At 42.5% G+C, this 21921-nt stretch overlaps 1 protein-coding gene across 2 annotated transcripts in view; it reads right to left on the minus strand.

Annotated features, from left to right (window-relative positions):
• The window catches only part of LOC122932155 (serine/threonine-protein kinase receptor R3-like), a 127908-nt gene that overhangs the window by 48028 nt on the left and 57959 nt on the right, over nucleotides 1–21921 (minus strand). For both annotated transcript variants that reach the window (XM_044286407.1, XM_044286406.1), the window contains 3 exons: nucleotides 5913–6146; nucleotides 5052–5248; nucleotides 2347–2440 (listed from right to left, as the gene is read on the minus strand). In XM_044286407.1, coding sequence (XP_044142342.1) covers nucleotides 2347–2440; nucleotides 5052–5248; nucleotides 5913–6146 — 525 coding nt within the window. The remainder of the gene's footprint in view (nucleotides 1–2346; nucleotides 2441–5051; nucleotides 5249–5912; nucleotides 6147–21921) is intronic.

Here is a 21921-nt window from a genome sequence, read left to right on the forward strand (position 1 = left end):
CACCAGCCTCAGAAATCGCAGGTTAACAGCAGCTCAGATTAGAGACCAGGTCAATGCCACATAGAGTTCTAGCAGCAGACACATCTCTAGAACAACTGTTAAGAGGAGACTGTGTGAATCAGGCCTTCATGGTAGAATATCTGCTAGGAAACCACTGCTAAGGACAGGCAACAAGCAGAAGAGACTTGTTTGGGCTAAAGAACACAAGGAATGGACATTAGACCAGTGGAAATCTGTGCTTTGGTCTGATGAGTCCAAATTTGGGAGCTTTGGTTCCAACCACCGTGTCTTTGTCGCAGAAAAGGTGAATGGATGGACTCTACATGCCTGGTTCCCACCGTGAAGCATGGAGGAGGAGGTGTGATGGTGTGGGGGTGCTTTGCTGGTGACACTGTTGGGGATTTATTCAAAATTGAAGGCATACTGAACCAGCATGGCTACCAAAGCATCTTGCAGTGGCATGCTATTCCATCCAGTTTGCGTTTAGTTGGACCATCATTTATTTTTCAACAGGACAATGACCCCAAACACACCTCCAGGCTGTGCAAGGGCTATTTGACCATGAAGGAGAGTGATGGGGTGCTGAGATGACCTGTCCTCCACAGTCACCGGACCTGAACCCAATCGAGATGGTTTGGGGTGAGCTAGACCGCAGAGTGAAGGCAAAAGGGCCAACAAGTGCTAAGCATCTCTGGGAACTCCTTCAAGACTGTTGGAAGACCATTTCAGGTGACTACCTCTTGAAGCTCATCAAGAGAATGCCAAGAGTGTGCAAAGCAGTAATCAAAGCAAAAGGTGGCTACTTTGAAGAACCTAGAATATGACATATTTTCAGTTGTTTCGCACTTTTTTGTTATGTATATAATTCCACATGTGTTAATTCGTAGTTTTGATGCCTTCAGTGTGAATCCACAATTTTCATAGTCATGAAAATAAAGAAAACTCTTTGAATGAGAAGGTGTGCCCAAACTTTTGGTCTATACTGTACACACTGAACAAAAATATAAACGCAACACTTTCGGTTTTGCTCCCATTTTGCATGAGCTGAACTCAAAGATCTGAAACATTTTCTACATACACAAAAGACCCATTACTCTCAAATATTCTTCACAAATCTGTCTAAATCTGTGTTAGTGAGCACTTCTCCTTTGCCGAGATAATCCATCCCACCTTACAGGTGTGGCATATCAAGGTGCTGATTAGACAGCATGAATATTGCACAGGTGTGCCTTAGACTGCGCACAATCAAACTGGGGGGGGGGGGGGGGGGTCAGAAAATAATTGTGCTGTGTGATCAAACTGCACATTTCAGAGTGGTCTTTTATTGTGGGCAGTCTAAGGCACACCTGTGCAATATTCATGCTGTCTAATCAGCACCTTGATATGCCACACCTGGTTGGTGGGATGGATTATCTCGGCAAAGGGAAAGTGTTCACTAACACAGATTTAGACAGATTTGTGAACAATATTTGAGAGTAATGGGTCTTTTGTGTATGTAGAAAATGTTTCAGATCTTTGAGTTCAGCTCATGCAAAATGGGAGCAAAACCGAAAGTGTTGCGTTTATATTTTTGTTCAGTGTATATAAAACTCATTGAGGGTTATTTATTATGACCCTCCCTACACCAAAAACTGGCTTAAAAAAGTTGCATGGCCTCATCTTGTGACTTTTTGAACACCCGTGCACCTAAATTTAGGCTCATACACCATTTCTACTCCACCCTTGCCATTGCGAAACTCTTGTTCATCAGGTGATCCTGTTGTTCATGCAGGCACCACCAATCATGGCTTCTGGGCAGCAGATGGTGCGGTCTAAACAGCGATCTACTGCTCAGAAGCCATGACTCTGTATGAGGACGAGGGATCGCAACAGCGATCCTCATACAGTGAAGATCACTGCATGTAAATGCAGCGGTCTCCTTCACTGAACGGCCCATCTAAATCCACCTTTAGTAACTATGTGACCCAGACATGGAGGCAAAAGAAGTAACATAGCCATTAGTATAGCAATGGGCACATATTAGATAAAAAAAGGGTCTGAAAGTAGAGTCAAGAGGGCCATCTACATTAAACTGGGACAGCACCTCTAGACAGCGGTGGTTTCACAGCACCTGCGTAATGACATTATACTGACTGATTTGCCCATCAGGAGTATTGTTATTCCAAGCAGTTTTCCAGTGCATAAACATGTCCCATACATCAGACATATAGAACAGATCGCAGTTGCAAAAACAAATGACTGGCAAATAGAGTGCAAACTGAAATACCCTCTTCAATACTATCCCCCGTGTGATCAGTTTTGCCAATATTTCCAGTATGTTTTATAGTAAATACTAATGTCACTTACCTACACATTCCACAAGTGTAACTTGGCGAGCCACAGTTCTTTGTACCAGGAATGGAAGTCCTGAGCCACTACCAGTTGTACAGTCTAAAAGATCCTGCCAAAATTAAGGCGTATCTTATTATTCTTTGCACAGTCAGCATTATCATAGACATCAAGAAGACCATTTAGTCTAGGATTATATCTGCACTGGGACTTAAGTTTTTCTGTTTCATTATAGAATCAGGAAAATGAAAATAATGCCAGTGTTAGATCCGTCACATGATGGACACCAGTGGTGACTGATTGACTATTGTTGGTTCCATTGGGTTTCTGTCATGGCATCTGACATTTTACAGGAACAAAATGTGGTATGCCATTTCTGGCTTTTTTTGGTGGAATCTAACAGAGCTAAAATGTGATCCCAGCCTGAGATGCATAGTATGAGGGATAAAGGGAGACTGGGCACTTAAAGTGGCCCTGGAAAAAAACTAAAAGTAGCCCTGGAAAAAATACTAAAGGTAGCCCCACGTTGTAAGTGGCTCCAAACTGACAGAAGAAGGGGCAACACAAGTAGGCAGGGACACAGAAGTAGGCAGGCTAGCAATACTGTATTGCAGAACAAAATACCACCCCAACGGAACCAAATACTTCAGTGTAGCACAAAATACTGCTGCCCACACCACAGTATGCAACTGCATCATTCTCCTGAGGATAGAAATATAGTTGAATTCAGGAGGGCACCTGTAGCCACTGGCCAGGCACATGAGTGCCTGTTGCTCCTATATTAAATAATGCAGAGAGCAACAGATCTTTATGTATCTGGCTGATGGCCCTGATGAGGCCTTGTGTGGCCCCCTGGGCATCAGCCCACTGGGAAATCTCTCTGTAGGGTCTATGGCCAATCCGCCTAGCCTATGCATCCGGCACTCCATCCTTGGTATGCAACCAATGTTCATGACGCCACTGTTCTAGGAAGAGGCAGCAGTGCTCATGGCAGCACTGCTGCCTCTTCAAACAGCTGATTGGCATGGGTGTCAGGAGATGGACCACCACCGATCAGATCAGGTCATCAATATTTTACTCCTTTCCTATTACTATTTTCATCAAAGTGTAATTCCAGCCTGACTGGAGGGTTCCTTTAATGACTTAAACGCTATCACCTTTTATTACCTATTCTCAGTGTCCTATGTCTTCATTATTAAATAATATTCACATTAATCCAGGATCCATGGCACTATTGTAATTGTCCTTTTATGACATATCTTTACTTTCAACATAAGGTACTTTCACACTGGCGTTTTGTCTTTCCGTTTGTGAGATCCGTCATGGGCTCTCGCAAGCGGTCCAAAACGGATCAGTTTTGCCCTAATGCATTCTGAATGGAAAAGGATCCGCTCAGAATGCATCGGTTGTCCTCCGTTCAGTATCTATTCCGCTCTGGAGGTGGACACCAAAACGTCCATGACGGATCCGCCCGAAACGCGAGTGTGAAAGTAGCCATAAATGTATTTTGTCTTAAAGAGGTTGTACCATGAAGACAAGGGGATAAGGGGACCCCTGCCGATCACTAGGATGGGGGCCCATGCTCCCCATTTGAATAGAGTGGTAGACACACATGCATGCTGCCACTCCATTCAGCTTTATGGGGCTGCAGGAAATAGCCAAGCACTTGTATTTGGCCATCTCTGGCAGTCCAATAGAGCTGAATGGAATGGCAGCGTGCAGGCATGTTTACCACACCATTCAAATTGGCATGGGCATCCATCCTCAAGATCGGTGTGAGCCCCAGAGATTGGATCCCTAACGAATGGACTTTTATCCACATATGGCTAGGGGACAAATTGTCTTCATGCGACAACCCCTGTAACTAAATGACCGATCTTGGCTATTATTGTGTGTAGACACAGATGACAATTTTGAGATATAAAATATGACTTTGTATACATTTGAAACAGAGTCATATTGTAAGGTCAGTAATCCAATGCCATACAGTATATTGTGCACAAAGCTGTGGTGCACTTTGCATAGAGGCAGACAATGCAACAGCTATGGGTTAGTGGTAGCTGGGGTGGAGTGGCATTGAGATGCTTTTACTGCTTCCTGACAAAGTCAATTAGTTTTCATGCAGTCACCACTACGGGAAGGGCTCAATGAATAGAGATTTATACAGCTCCTATTCTGTTCTATTGTAATTGTGTTAAGTCATAAATACTTAGCACCCTCTAGTGGTAGCTTCAAACATCCAGCCTTTTATTATTTGTAATGGCAAGAAACGCAGCAAATTTAGAGCTCACTAACTTAAAACCAATAAGAAATTATGGTTAAAATGGCAACAAAAATGCAACAGACACAAAAAAATACCCTACGAGCAGTGCGTTTTTTGTGTCTGTTGCATTTTTGTTGCCACTTTTTCAAAATGTATCATGTTCTTGGAGTGGCTTTTTTTTCATGCATTGGTTCATAGGCTTCTCTCTAAGACTGGACAAGTGCATGAAAAAACACATGTAAAATTTAGAAAAAAAAAGCCAACCACAAACCAAGTAAAATATATGGTCGATTTGGTTCATTTCCTTGTCTTAGAAAAGAAAAAAGTGTATTTTTCCCTGTTTAATGGGGGCTACTCAGTATAAAAAACTGGATACACTGCTCACAGCATGATTAAAGTGAAAGTCAGATTTAAAAAACTTCTACATAGCATTATCTTTACTATCCTTCAAATGACTCACCCCTAAAGTGCTGTCACCAAGTATTGATGCATTAATGATGTCTGCATGGCCAAAGTCAATGAGTCTTGGCAAGGACTCCTTCCGGCTGCTTTGCTTAATTTTCCAGAATAAGAATGCAAAAAGCATAAGAAAGATCACAAAGAGAACGATGGGGAGGACAGTCACTAGGAGGAGGCTTTTCACTGGGGGTTCTTCAACTTTTATGGAAAAGAAACATATTGTTAGTTAAGTGCGTCTCATCAGATGCTGTAAAAAATGAGAACAAAATGAGTTTTACAGCTATTAACTAAGAGCCTGGTGCAACTGCAACCTCTGCACCCCCTACAGCTATGCCCCTGCCTGTTATAAAGAGTAAGGAACAGACTGATGATGAGACCTTACTCAACTCATTTCCAGAGGTTACGACCACCCTGCAATCCAACAACTGTGGCCGTGCTTGCAGAGAATAGAGAAAAGGCACAGGTTTCTCTGGTGGCCAGGACCGTGAAAGTGTGCATAGGCAGGCATGGGCAGCAGCTCCAACCCTGGCCACCTCATATCAGTGCTGCAGTGGTGGCCGTAACCCCTGGAAATGAGAAGTGTATAATGTGATGGAAAAATGAATCGAGCCAGCAAAGGAGGCGAAATGGACAATCATAATACATTAGTAGGTGCCTTGTATTAACTTTCTCTACATGATAAATGCCATTTGCTGAAGTGAGACAACCCCTTTAAGAGAAACACATAGAGATGGTCCCTTTCTGACAATAATGTATGATTTGCAAATATTTCTCAATAGCTCAGAAATACACCCCCTGCCCTCTGAGGCTCTGTCCTTGTAATATCAATTTCGAAGATGTCTTAGTTTCATAGGTACTTTACCAGGTTTGAAGATGGTGACATTTTCATTACAGAAATCTAAAAAACAGCAACGGACATCTGAACTGTCACTCCTGCTATTGCACTGCTCGTTTATACTGCTATTAAAACAGCCTCGTGTTCTCTGGATAGCTCTAGATTCTTCCAGTATCTCCTCTGTCACAAAGCATGTCCTTCCAATACAGGTAGTTTCTGAGCAGTATGGCCCTTGACAGGTACAGTTGTAATAGATGAGGTCTGTAAAGAAATGAATACGCCTTCAGATTAACCTCAGCCAAAGCAGACAATTCTCTGCACAATAATTTATCATTTTTACACGTGCAACCATTTCCATTTATGCAATCATTTGGGGAATACAATATCTCCTTGTGGGGAGGTCCTTTAACAGCGTGAAAAGTTTAATAGGCCATACATGCTCCTCTGGAATTCTGGGAAGAAAGGGATGCAAATGAGTCCTTAACAAGCTCTGCCTTTGATGCTACCAGATGTAAGGCAGCTATTCTATAAGTCAGTGTTCAACCTTTTGAAAGGCCTTGAGACATGAAATGGTTAATAATTAAGCCAGCGTCTCATCTGCAGACAGCTGTTTCAGGGTAATTGCCCCTCATCAGTGCAGAGCAGAGAGTACTGGCTTACCTGGGTGAAAGGCCTACTTCAGGATTTGGAGAATACAATCTCCTTATGGAGAGTGCCTTAAAGTATAACTGTGATTCTATTTTTTTTTTAATAATGTGCAGGGGCAGCGATACTGAAAATTTACACATACAGTATATATACAGTACAGACCAAAAGTTTGGACACACCTTCTCATTCAAAGAGTTTTCTTTATTTTTATGACTATGAAAATTGTAGATTCACACTGAAGGCATCAAAATTATGAATTAACACATGTGGAATTATATACATAACAAAAAAGTGTGAAACAACTGAAAATATGTCATATTCTAGGTTCTTCAAAGTAGCCACCTTTTGCTTTGATTACTGCTTTGCATACTCTTGGTATTCTCTTGATGAGCTTCAAGAGGTAGTCACCTGAAATGGTCTTCCAACAGTCTTGAAGGAGTTCCCAGAGATGCTTAGCACTTGTTGGCCCTTTTGCCTTCGCTCTGTGGACTGTGGAGGCCAGGTCATCTGGTGCAGCACCCCATCACTCTCCTTCATGGTCAAATAGCCCTTACACAGCCTGGAGGTGTGTTTGGGGTCATTGTCCTGTTGAAAAATAAATGATGGTCCAACTAAACGCAAACCGGATGGAATAGCATGCCGCTGCAAGATGCTGTGGTAGCCATGCTGGTTCAGTATGCCTTCAATTTTGAATAAATCCCCAACAGTGTAACCAGCAAAGCACCCCCACACCATCACACCTCCTCCTCCATGCTTCACGGTGGGAACCAGGCATGTAGAGTCCATCCGTTCACCTTTTCTGCGTCGCATAAAGACACGGTGGTTGGAACCAAAGATCTCAAATTTGGACTCATCAGACTAAAGCACAGATTTCCACTGGTCTGATGTCCATTCCTTGTGTTCTTTAGCCCAAACAAGTCTCTTCTGCTTGTTGCCTGTCCTTAGCAGTGGTTTCCTAGCAGATATTCTACCATGAAGGCCTGATTCACACAGTCTCCTCTTAACAGTTGTTCTAGAGATGTGTCTGCTGCTAGAAATCTGTGTGGCATTGACCTGGTCTCTAATCTGAGCTGCTGTTAACCTGCAATTTCTGAGGCTGGTGACTCGGATGAACTTATCCTCCGCAGCAGAGGTGACTCTTGGTCTTCCTTTCCTGGGGCGGTCTGCATGTGAGCCAGTTTCTTTGTAGCGCTTGATGGTTTTTATGACTGCACTTGGGGACAGTTTCAAAGTTTTCACAATTTTTCGGACTGACTGACCTCCATTTCTTAAAGTAATGATGACCACTCGTTTTTCTTTACTTAGCTGCTTTTTTCTTGCCATAATACAAATTCTAACAGTCTATTCAGTAGGACTATCAGCTGTGTATCCACCTGACTTCTCCACAACGCAACTGATGGTCCCAACCCCATTTATAAGGCAAGAAATCCCACTTATTAAACCTGACAGGGCACACCTGTGAAGTGAAAACCATTTCAGGTGACTACCTCTTGAAGCTCATCAAGAGAATGCCAAGAGTGTGCAAAGCAGTAATCAAAGCAAAAGGTGGCTACTTTGAAGAACCTAGAATATGACATATTTTCAGTTGTTTCACACTTTTTTGTTATGTACCGTATTTTTCGCCGTATAAGACGCACTTTTTCTTCCCCCAAAATGGGGGAGAAATGCCCCTGCGTCTTATACGGCGAATGCAGTCAGTTTTACATCGCTGGCAGCGATGTAAAGAGAGCGAGGACTCGGGGAGGGACTGGGAGGAGGAGCTGGGGCCGGCAATAGCGGCGGGGCGGTGCAGTCACTGTACTAAAGGCCCGCCCCGCCGCTCCGGTGTACTAATAAAATATGTCATATTCAATGAATGGTTATTAAATATGCCCCTTTATGCTTAATAGTACCTTAAATCCTTAGCGCTTCAGTAGTATGCAGGCTGGGCGGGCGGCAGCGTAACTCCCTGATGTCACGTGCCTGCGCCGCCTACTTTATGAATGAAGCAGGCGGCGCAGGCAAGTGACGTCAGTGAGTGACGCGCCGCGCCGGCTGCCCGGCCTGCCGGCATTGTACTGAAGCGCTTCGGATTTAAGGTACTTTTAGGAATAAAGAGGCATATTTAAAAACTATTAATTGAATAAGACATATGATATTAGTATACAGGAGCGGCGGGGGATCTGTGGATGGCACAGTTATGGGCTGGGAGGGTCTGTGGATGACACATGTATAACAGTGCCATCCACAGATCCCCCCCTGTAACAGTGCCAGCCACAGATCCCCCTGTAACAGTGAAAGCCACAGATCCCCCCATAACAGTGTCCGTCATCCACAGTTCCCCCCTAACAGTGTCCGTCATCCACAGTTCCCCCCTAACAGTGTCCGTCATCCACAGTTCCCCCCTAACAGTGTCCGTCATCCACAGTTCCCCCCATAACAGTGTCCGTCATCCACAGTTCCCCCCATAACAGTGTCCGTCATCCACAGATCCCCCCATAAGTGTCAGTCATCCACAGATCCCCCCATAACAGTGTCAGTCATCCACAGATCCCCCCATAACAGTGTCCGTCATCTACAGATCCCCCCATAACAGTGTCCGTCATCCACAGATCCCCCCATAACAGTGTCCGTCATCCACAGATCCCCAGTAATAGTGCCATCCACAGACCACCTAGTTCCAAACCCACAGCACACCTTTTGGTTAAAAATATTTTTTTTCTTATTTTCCTCCCCAAAAACCTAGGTGCGTCTTATACGCCGGTGCGTCTTATACGGCGAAAAATACGGTATATAATTCCACATGTGTTAATTCATAGTTTTGATGCCTTCAGTGTGAATCTACAATTTTCATAGTCATGAAAATAAAGAAAACTCTTTGAATGAGAAGGTGTGTCCAAACTTTTGGTCTGTACTGTATATATTGTGAGGGGTAGCTTTCTTTCAGGGGATCAGCCTCACAGATATGGCTTCAGGACACCAGGTTTAAGATCCAAACAGTGAATTTATTGTGGCACACCAGCAAAAGCAGAACAACAAAACAATAAACACTCGCTCGTCCAGGCTCTAACTAATACATTAACATCCCTTACTCACCTGTTAGGTACAGTTCACACCCTGTGAACCGATGCAGCTTTCCCAGCCAATGTCCCACAGCCTCCTGACTGTACAGAGCACAGTACACCCACTGTCTCAAGTCAGTAGTCCGCCTGACTATGGCCCTGCGACCCTCCCAGGCATTGCTGCATCCCCCAATTCCAAGCTACCAGCCAGCCTCGTGGCCCCTCAGCCTTGCCCGGCTGAGACCACACTCCCAGAGCCTCCAGGCCTCTGTCCACGGGTTACACACTCCCCCCTTACTGATACCCTGGGAGGTGCTTTATGCCAGCCTAAGTACCTCCAGCTGGTCTCACCTTTGGTGGAATAGGGGTGTGGACCGCACTATCCACCCCTTCCTTGCCTCTAACCTGTGTGAGATCTGTCAACTGTCTTTATATATATATATATATATATATATATTGTGGTAATGTGTACAGTAAAGTGGTGGAGTGTATGTCTCACTCGGATTCCTCAGCTGTGTGAGATACCAGAAATCCAGAGTTGTTTTGCTCCAGTGAGGCATAGTTTGCTGAAGATCTCTGTTTAAGTTTATACGGGCTGGATTTCTTTGGACTGGGAGATGGGTTTTGTAGTGGGATTTCCCAGTCCACACCCCTCCATTACATGTTTTTCCCCTAGTCCAAGGTGCTCCCAGGTGAGGCCTGCTGAGATCATCATAGGGGAAATAAAGCACACTGTCAGTCTGGGGGAGTTATGCCTGTACACCTCTATATGTCACGATCATGGACTACGGGCGTTGAGATTATTTTTGGAGATTACCAGTTTAAATAGAGATTTGATTGATTTAATATTGGTGTTATTGCACTTTGCCTTGACACACAATATTTTTACTTTTAAGGACCGCTTTTTCCTACAGCTCTGGGGGACAGCTATGGAGGCGACTTGTGCGCCCTTATATGCTAATCTGTTCCTGGGGCTGTGGGACAGAGAGATAGGGATAAATATAGAAGGTCATGACACTGTGGTCTAATGGTCAAGGTATATAGACAATGTTTTATCTATCTGGCAGGGCTTGACGTCGCATTTGGAGCAATTCCTAGTTGGTTTGAATTAGAATGATTTGAACATTAAGCTAACATGTTAAGTTAGGCTACTTTCACACTCGCATTTTGGCTTTCCGTTTCTGAGATCCGTCATGGGCTCTCAGAAGTGTTCCAAAACGGATGAGTTTTGCCCTAATGCATTCTAAATAAAAAAGGATCCGCTTAGAGTGCATCAGTTTGCCTCCGATCAGTCTCAGATCAAAATCACGGATCCGTTTTTGCAGGATCCGCCCAAAACGCGATGGTGAAAGTAGCCTAAGTCAAGATAAAGCTGAATTCCTTGACCTTTTGATCTCTGTTGATGAGGGTGGTTTCTTGGGCACAGATGTGTACAGGAAGCCAACCTCTACTAACTCCCTATTACACTCCACCTCCTCTCATCATCCACAGATCTCCGAGGATATACCCACTGGCCAATTTTGCAGAATAAGAAGGATATGTTCAAGTGATAGCCATTTTGAACAACAGGCGGACGATCTCTCTAGAAGCTTTGAGGAAAGAGGGTGTAGCAGAAGATTGATAAAACTAGGTTATAACAAGGCCAATAATCTCTCTAGGGAATCACTATTGGTAAGTGGACACAAACAGAAAAAGTGTGACAATAATCCTAGATTTATTACAAGCTTTAATACTCAGTGGAGGCAGATGCAGCTTATTTTAAACAAACATTAGCGGGTTCTGCAAACTGATAGAGACCTAAGAGGACAGATTTCTAAATGGCCTCTAATTACTTGGAAGAGATCCAGAAATCTGAGGGACATTGTGACAAGGTCTTTTTGGTGCTAAGCGTCCCAAATAGGGCTCTTTTCCATGTGGTGGTTGTTCGCTTGCCGTTATATGATTAGATCTGAGCCTTTCTCGAATTCACCGAAAGATAGAGAATTTCATATAGTTGTCTACTATGCAGAATATCCATGTGGCCTTATTTATATAGGGATGACAACGAGAGCCCTAAAGATCAGAGTTTTGGAGCATATACGAGACATAAAAGCAGCAGGGGAAATTACGGTACTGATTTGGATAATTGAAAAAACTCAAGCCCATTGCCAAACATTTTCGGTGAGCCCATAAAAGCAACCCAAAGGGATCTCTTTCAAAGGGATCGATCGGGTGAGACTAGGGATTAGAGGAAGGGACACTAAGAAGTGTCTCCTCCAAAAAGAAACAAAGTGGATGGTATTGCTCAATACAGTGGCTAAATGAGACCCTCAGCTTCAAATCCTTTTTATGAAGCCTTTTTTGTATTTTAATGTGTTTGATTATATCTGATATTGTATTTCTATTGTATTCTAGTTTTGTCCTTTTTTAATCTTGATACTATTTTTGGCCGGGTATAACCTTTTGAGGCAGAAATATTTGTATATAATATACAGTACAGACCAAAAGTTTGGACACACCTTCTCATTCAAAGAGTTTTCTTTATTTTCATGACTATGAAAATTGTAGATTCACACTGAAGGCATCAAAACTATGAATTAACACATGTGGAATTAGATACATAACAAAAAAGTGTGAAACAACAACAAACAAAGTAGCCACCTTTTGCTTTTATTACTGCTTTGCACACTCTTGGCATTCTCTTGATGAGCTTCAAGAGGTAGTCACCTGAAATGGTCTTCCAACAGTCTTGAAGGAGTTCCCAGAGATGCTTAGCACTTGTTGGCCCTTTTGCCTTCACTCTGCGGTCCAGCTCACCCCAAACCATCTCGATTGGGTTCAGGTCCGGTGACTGTGGAGGCCAGGTCATCTGGCGCAGCACCCCATCACTCTCCTTCATGGTCAAATAGCCCTTACACAGCCTGGAGGTGTGTTTGGGGTCATTGTCCTGTTGAAAAATAAATGATGGTCCAACTAAACGCAAACCGGATGGAATAGCATGCCGCTGCAAGATGTTGTGGTAGCCATGCTGGTTCAGTATGCCTTCAATTTTGAATAAATCAGTGTCACCAGCAAAGCAGTGTCACCAGCAAAGCACCCCCACACCATCACACCTCCTCCTCCATGCTTCACGGTGGGAACCAGGCATGTAGAGTCCATCCGTTCACCTTTTCTGCGTCACACAAAGACACGGTGGTTGGAACCAAAGATCTCAAATTTGGACTCATCAGACCAAAGCACAGATTTCCACTGGTCTAATGTCCATTCCTTGTGTTCTTTAGCCCAAACAAGTCTCTTCTGCGTGTTGCCTGTCCTTAGCAGTGGTTTCCTAGCAGATATTCTACCATGAAGGCCTGATTCACACAGTCTCCTCTTAACAGTTGTTCTAGAGATGTGTCTGCTGCTAGAACTCTGTGTGGCATTGACCTGGTCTCTAATCTGAGCTGCTGTTAACCTGCGATTTCTGAGGCTGGTGACTCGGATGAGCTTATCCTCCGCAGCAGAGGTGACTCTTGTTCTTCCTTTCCTGGGGTGGTCCGCATGTGAGCCAGTTTCTTTGTAGTGCTTGATGGTTTTTGTTACTGCACTTGGGGACACTTTTAAAGTTTTCCCAATTTTTCGGACTGACTGACCTCCATTTCTTAAAGTAATGATGGCCACTAGTTTTTCTTTACTTAGCTGCTTTTTTCTTGCCATAATACAAATTCTAACAGTCTATTCAGTAGGACTATCAGCTGTGTAGCCACCTGACTTCTCCACAACGCAACTGATGGTCCCAACCCCATTTATAAGGCAAGAAATCCCACTTATTAAACCTGACAGGGCACACCTGTGAAGTGAAAACCATTTCAGGTGACTACCTCTTGAAGCTCATCAAGAGAATGCCAAGAGTGTGCAAAGCAGTAATCAAAGCAAAAGGTGGCTACTTTGAAGAACCTAGACTATGACATATTTTCAGCTGTTTCACACTTTTTTGTTATGTATATAATTCCACATGTGTTAATTCATAGTTTTGATGCCTTCAGTGTGAATCTACAATTTTCATAGTCATGAAAATAAAGAAAACTCTTTGAATGAGAAGGTGTGTCCAAACTTTTGGTCTGTACTATACATTTGTAACTCCAGCATGTCAGCAAGTATATCTGCAAGAGCATCCACTGAGCACAGCATTTTAACCATAAAGAGATGCTCCGATGAGTTTAAGTATGGTGGAGACCATTCGTCATAGTGGTTGAAACGTGATATCTGTGAACTGCACCATTGAAAACAGTGGAGATTATTCAAAACAGCAGCTTGGAGATAGAAGTGGCTGAATGATTGTGACTACATAGACTTTTATGAATATATTGGGTTATTGATTATATGAATTTATGTTTTTATAATATTTATGATATTGAATCATGCTTTTTTCACCGATTTAGTTTTAGGGCTTATTTTATTACAATTACTTTTTCAGTTTTTTGTGTTGTTTTCACCTATCATGTTCAATTATAATAATATTTTGCACTGTCACTTTAAGTATACTATATTGATATGTATGTATTATCTCATCATTATTTGCAGTCAATATTTATATTGTGGATGTATGTTATTAGTTTCACTATTAGTATATGTTGGCGACTTTATGGTTTTGCACTTTAGGCTCACTTTGATATTGTTAGAAGTATTCCCTGTCCATTGTAGCATGCAGGGGCGTAGCGAATGGCTCATGGGCCCTGGTGCAAGATTTCAGCTTGAGGCCCCCCTTCCCTCAGTGCTTTGTGGCCAGGGGCAGGACGCACAAGGCCTTCGTGCTGCCTGAGGCAAAAATCGAAACGGCACCCCCTTGAGCCAGAGGTGTAACTTGACCAGCATGCACTTTCTATAATACTGGTGTCTTCTTATGCACCACAAGGGTCTATGGTCCCCCTCAGGCTCCTGGGCCCGGTAGCGGCTGCTACCTCTGCACCCTCTATAGCTACGCCCCCGGTAGCATGTGTATACAGTACTGTTTTAGACCTGTTAGATGATCAGAGGAGTTCCTGCTTGTATTTGTTATGGCCTTATTTCTAGGCAACTGAATTGGGCGTATAGAGGTTGGAGGACCGCGTCACCTGGGTGCACTGCGTGTCATGTGACATAGGAGCGTCGCAATGTGTCCTTGGGGGGAGAGCTGGATCGCTTGATGTGCTTTCCACCCCTCTCCTTAATGATGTCGGCACTTCTGCGGTGGTGCGACACGCATGACCCGGCGGTACGCGCCATATACTTACCACCTGTTTTCTTATTATCATTTTTGACGCCAAGTGGTGTTTAAAAGGACATTGTATAAGTATGTGTGTTAGCCTCCTGATGAAGCAGAGTTAGCGAAACGCGCGTCCAGGTGTTTCCTGGCCACGTTGGTTTCTTTACCCTCATGTCTTCAGGTGGGTTTTTGTGGGTGGGAGATCTTTTGTCAATATGTGATTTTACATTATATTTGGAGGGTTCAGTGGATGTCACCCTCTTTTGGATATTTAATTATTTGTGTGCTACTATTATCTAGGAGTCTGATTATATTCTAGTTCTTTCCTTACCATTCCCCTCTCGCTTTCCCTTGATTTGACATGTTTTACTTATTTTTGGGTGCATTGAAACCAGTGGTCAGTGGTTCGGTACAGCCATATTATTTTTTTCTGATGTTGTCCCATTTTTATGTCTTTTTATCATGTATTTGATTATTTATTTAATAAATTGATGATATATTCATATATTTCTTCGGTCATGGTTTCTATGTGCTCCTTTGTGAAGAATTCGTTGTAGGTTTAATTATCATATAACTAGCGGGCTATGTAGAGCATAGTGAAGTCATGTTACAGCGCTTACTAGTTTCTCTGTTCACCTGCTGTGCCCCCGTACTGGTTTCCCACCTGGTATGTAAATTCATACCATCGGTACAGGGAGGAGGAGACGGCCATGTTTCTCAATGGGCGTCTTCTTCTCCCTGACTGTTAGCTGTCCAGTCGCAGTGGAGAATGCCACAGCCAGGGAGGACAAAAAAATAAATAAATTTTCTAATACAAATTTCCCTTTTCAGTAATTAAAGTGTATTACAAAAATGGTCAGTAACACTGCTTATTCAAATTACCAAAAAAATAAAATAAATTACAATTACACTTTAAACAGCATGAGGAGTCTTATAGGTAACGCAACGCTCCTCTGGAATTCTGGGAATAAGGTATGCAAATCAGCTCTTAACAAGCTCTGCCTCTAATCCTACCATTTATGCAATCTGAACACCTCATAGAGCTAAACACAGCTTGTATTATTTATTCCTATTAGGATGCAGGGTCTGAGTTGTAATTTTTTATTTTTTTGGGCCAACTTCTTGTTCCTTTTTATTCCCTACAGTACAGGACATGGTCTAGCTTTATCCTCTAAAAGGAAGGACATAATATACAGTGGGATGCGAAAGTTTGGGCAACCTTGTTAATCGTCATGATTTTCCTGTATAAATCGTTGGTTGTTATGATAAAAAATGTCAGTTAAATATATCATATAGGAGACATACACAGTGATATTTGAGAAGTGAAATGAAGTTTATTGGATTTACAGAAAGTGTGCTATAATTATTTAAACAAAATTAAGCAGGTGCATAAATGTGGGCACTGTTGTCATTTTATTGATTCCAAAACCTTTAGAACTAATTATTGGAACTCAAATTGGCTTGGTAAGCTCAGTGACCCCTGACCTACATACACAGGTGAATCCAATTATGAGAAAGAGTATTTAAGGGGGTCAATTGTAAGTTTCCCTCCTCTTTAAATTTTTTCTGAAGAGTAGCAACATGGGGGTCTCAAAACAACTCTCAAATGACCTGAAGACAAAGATTGTTCACCATCATAGTTTAGGGGAAGGATACAGAAAGCTGTCTCAGATATTTCAGCTGTCTGTTTCCACATATTGAGGAAATGGAAGACCACAGGCTCAGTTCAAGTTAAGGCTCGAAGTGGCAGACCAAGAAACATCTCGGATAGACAGAAGCGACGAATGGTGAGAACAGTCAGAGTCAACCCACAGACCAGCACCAAAGACCTACAACATCATCTTGCTGCAGATGGAGTCACTGTGCATTGTTTAACTATTCGGCGCACTTTACACAAGGAGATGCTGTATGCGAGAGTGATGCAGAGGAAGCCTTTTCTCTGCCCACCGCACAAAAAGTGCCGCTTGAGGTAGGCTAAAGCACATTTGGACAAGCCAGTTTCATTTTGGAACAAGGTGCTGTGGACTGATGAAACTAAAATTGAGTTATTTGGCCATAACAAGGGGTGTTATGCATGGAGGAAAAAGAACACAGCATTCCAAGAAAAACACCTGCTACCTACAGTAAAATATGGTGGTGGTTCCATCATGCTGTGGGGCTGTGTGGCCAGTGCAGGGACTGGGAATCTTGGCAAAGTTGAGGGACGCATGGATTCCACTCAGTATCAGCAGATTCTGGAGACCAATGTCCAGGAATCAGTGACAAAGCTGAAGTTGCGCCGGGGCTGGATCTTTCAACAAGACAACGACCCTAAACACTGCTCAAATCCACTAAGGCATTTATGCAGAGGAACAAGTACAACGTTCTGGAATGGCCATCTCAGTCCCCAGAATTGAAAATCTGTGGTGTGACTTAAAGAGAGCTGTCCATGCTCGGAAGCCATCAAACCTGAATTAACTAAAGATGTTTTGTAAAGAGGAATGGTCCAAAATACCTTCAACCAGAATCCAGACTCTGATTGGAACCTACAGGAAGCGTTTAGAGGATCTACTAAATATTGATTTAATTTTTTTTTTGTGGTGCCCAAATTTATGCACCTGCCTAATTTAGTTTAAACAATTATAGCACACTTTCTGTAAATCCAATAAACTTCATTTCACTTCTCAAATATCACTGTGTGTGTCTCCTATATGATATATTTAACTGACATTTTTTATCGTAACAACCAACGATTTATACAGGAAAATCATGAAGATTAACAAGGTTGCCCAAACTTTCGCATCCCACTGTAGCTGCTGGTAATCCCAATGATCAGCAAAAATTGGCAAGGGAGCCGCTGAGCGCTATAAATAACTGAGATGCCTGTAGAATTCAGCTTGCACTGCCAAGTCAGTATCCTGAGTGGACATCGTCACCGCCGGCAAACGATTAATTCTATACAGTATAGTCTAATGGTGCCTATGAAAAGGGATCGTCCAAAAAGGACAGACCCTCCTAACATTTGCATTTTATTTTTTCCTCCTAAATATTGACCTTATGTACGATGATCGTATCAATGGAAATGTCCGTCAGATACTAAAGATTTGTTTAGTTGATCACTCATCAGTGGTATAAAAAAATGTTGCTGCCTGTAAATGTAGCTTTACAGATGCGAAACATTTGAAACCCCTAGTACTATTTGTTCTTGACCCCCTGGCTTTGACGTGTTGCTTGACTTGGAATATATCTACCAGCTTCAGATGTTGTATGGACTTTGCCACTTCATTATGCCAACAGTATCTGTCACCATATGGACTAATACAGATATAATCCTGCTGTCACTGATGGCATAAAACCCACTGTTGCAGCTGACATCCAAGACTGTGCTGTAAGTTCTGTGCCTGAAGTACTGTCATTATGGGAGAGGAAAGGAATATTCAAGATTCCCTGTCATTAAACGTCTGATGCTTCAACCCCATGCAGAATTTAATAAGCAAAACTCAGTTTGCAATAGGCATCAAAAGTGACAGAAACTTAGTTCAGTAAAACTGTGGGGTGTTGAGACCCATATAATGCAGACCCTAAAATGTAGCTGTATTAGGGCTGCCTGAAACCAGCTACCAGCTTTGGGGTTGTCCGCGGGCATGGAATTCACCCAGGTTCCCTCCAGTTCTCCAGATCAAGTTGTTAAAATTACAACTGGATCGGAGAACCATGTTACTGGCCATGTCCGATCCAGTGCTCAATATGGTGTATTTACAGTTGCAAGAAAAAGTATGTGAACCCTTTGAAATTATATGGATTTCTGCACAAATTGGTCATAGAATGTGATCTGATCTTCATCTAAGTCACAACAATAGACAATCACAGTCTGCTTAAACTAATAACACACAAAGAATTAAATGTTACCATGTTTTTATTGAACACACCATGTAAACATTCACAGCGCAGGTGGAAAAAGTATGTGAACCCCTAGACTAATGACATCTCCAAGAGCTAATTGGAGTGAGGCGTCAGCCAACTGGAGTCCAATCAATGAGATGAGATTGGAGGTGTTGGTTACAGCTTCCCTGCCCTATAAAAAACACACACCAGTTCTGGGTTTTCTCTTCACAAGAAGCATTGCCTGATGTGAATGATGTCTTGCACAAAAGAGCTCTCAGAAGACCTACTATTAAGAATTGTTGACTTGCATAAGCTGAAAAGGGTTAAAAAAAAGTATCTCCAAAAGCCTTGCTGTTCATCAGTCTACGGTAAGACAAAATGTCTATAAATGGAGAAAGTTCAGCACTGCTTCTACTCTCCCTAGGAGTGGCTGTCCTGTAAAGATGACTGCAAGAGCACAGCGCAGACTGCTCAATGTGGTGAAGAAGAATCCTAGAGTGTCAGCTGAAGACTTACAAAAAGTCTCTGGCATATGCTAACATCCCTGTTAGCAAATCTACGATACGTATAACACTAAACAAGAATGGATTTCATGGGAGGATATCACAGAGGAAGCCACTGCTGCCCAAAAAAAACATTGCTGCACATTTACAGTTTGCACAAGAGCACCTGGATGTTCCACAGCAGTACTGGCAAAATATTCTGTGGACAGATAAAACCAAAGTTAAGTTGTTTGGAAGAAACCCACAACACTATGTGTAGAGAAAAAGAGGCACAACACACCAACATCAAAACCTCATCCCAACTGTGAAGTATGGTGGTGGGGCATCATGGTTTGGGGCTGCTTTGCTGCATCAGGGCCTGGACGGATTGCCATCATCGAAGGAAAAATGAATTCCCAAGTTTATCAAGACATTTTGGAGGAGAACTTAAGGAAATCTGTCCACCAGCTGAAGCTCAACAGAAGATGGGTGTTGCAACAGGACAACAACCTAAAGCATAGAAGTAAATCAACAACAGAATGGCTTAAACAGAAGAAAATACACCTTCTGGAGTGGCCCAGTCAGAGTCCTGACCTCAACCTCATTTAGATGCTGTTGCATGACCTCAAGAAAGCGATTCACACCAGACATCCCAAGAATATTAGTGAACTGAAAGAGTTCTGTAAAGAGGAATGGTCAATAATTACTCCTGACCATTGTGCGCGTCTGATCTGCAACTACAGGAAATGTTTGGTTGAAGTTATTGCTGCCAAAAGGAGGTTCAACCAGTTATTAAATCCAAGGGTTCACATACTTTTTCCACCTGCACTATGAATGTTGACATGGTGTGTTCAATAAAAACATGGTAACATTTAATTCTTTGTGTGTTATTAGTTTAAGCAGACTGTGATTGTCTATTGTTGTGACTTAGATGAAGATCAGATTACATTTTATGACCAATATGTGCAAAAATCCATATCATTCCAAAGGGTTCACATACTTTTTCTTGCAACTGTATGTATGTGTACCATGTATATGGTGTATTTATGTATGTGTACCATGTATATGGTATATTTATGTATGTGTACCATGTATATGGTGTATTTATGTATGTGTGCCATGTATATGGTGTATTTATGTATGTGTACCATGTATATGGTGTATTTATGTATGTGTACCATGTATATGGTATATTTATGTATGTGTACCATGTATAGGGTGTATTTATGTATGTGTACCATGTATAGGGTGTATTTATGTATGTGTACCATGTATATGGTGTATTTATGTATGTGTACCATGTATAAGGTCTATTTATGTATGTGTACCATGTATACGATATATTTATGTATGTGTACAATGTATATGGTATATTTATGTATGTGTACCATGTGTATGGTGTATTTATGTATGTGTACCATGTATATGGTGTATTTATGTATGTGTACCATGTATATGGTATATTTATGTTTGTGTACCATGTATATAATATATTTATCTATGTGTACCATGTATATGGTATATTTATGTATGTGTACCATGTATATGGTATATTTATGTATGTGTACAATGTATATGGTATATTTATGTATGTGTACCATGTATATGGTGTATTTATGTATGTGTACCATGTATATGGTGTATTTATGTATGTGTACCATGTATGTGGTGTATTTATGTATGTGTACAATGTATATGGTATATTTATGTATGTGTACCATGTATAAGGTGTATTTATGTATGTGTACCATGTATATGGTGTATTTATGTATGTGTACCATGTATATGGTATATTTATGTATGTGTACCATGTATAAGGTGTATTTATGTATGTGTACTATGTATATGGTATATTTACGTATGTGTACCATGTATATGGTGTATTTATGTATGTGTACCATGCATATGGTGTATTTATGTACCGTATTTTTCGCCCTATAAGACGCACCGGCCCATAAGACGCACCTAGGTTTTTGGGGAGGAAAATAAGAAAAAAAAAATTTTAACCAAAAGGTGTGCTTTTGGTGGGTTTGGAACTAATGGTGGTCTGTGGATGACTGACAGTGTTATGGGGGGGATCTGTGGATGACGGACACTGTTATGGGGGGATCTGTGTATGACGGACACTGTTATGGGGGATCTGTGGATTACGGACACTGTTATGGGGGGATCTGTGGATGACGGACACTGTTATGGGGGGGATCTGTGGATGACAGACACTGTTATGGGGGGATCTGTGGATGACAGACACTTATCGGGGATCTGTGGATGACGGACACTGTTATGGGGGGATCTGTGGATGACGGGCACTGTTATGGGGGGATCTGTGGATGACGGACATTGTTATGGGGGATCTGTTGATGACGGACACTTATGGGGGATCTGTGGATGACGGACACTTATAGGGGGATCTGTGGATGACGGACACTTATGGGGGGATCTGTGGATGACGTACACTTATGGGGGGATCTGTGGATGACGGACACTTATGGGGGGGATCTGTGGATGACGGACACCTATGGGGGATCTGTGGATGACGGACACCTATGGGGGATCTGTGGATGACGGACACTTTTATGGGGGGGATCTGTGGATGACGGACACTGTTACAGGGGGGGGATCTGTGGCTGGCACTGTTACAGGGGGATCTGTGGATGGCACTGTTATATATGTGCCATCTACAGACCCCCCACCCCATAACAGTGCCATCCACAGACCCCCCCCAGCCCATAACAGTGCCATCCACAGACCCCCCTAGCCCATAACAGTGCCATCCACAGACGCCCACCCCTTAACTG

This window comes from Bufo gargarizans, chromosome 3 (genome assembly GCF_014858855.1).
Source record: "Bufo gargarizans isolate SCDJY-AF-19 chromosome 3, ASM1485885v1, whole genome shotgun sequence".
Classification (NCBI taxonomy): Eukaryota; Metazoa; Chordata; class Amphibia; order Anura; family Bufonidae; genus Bufo; species Bufo gargarizans.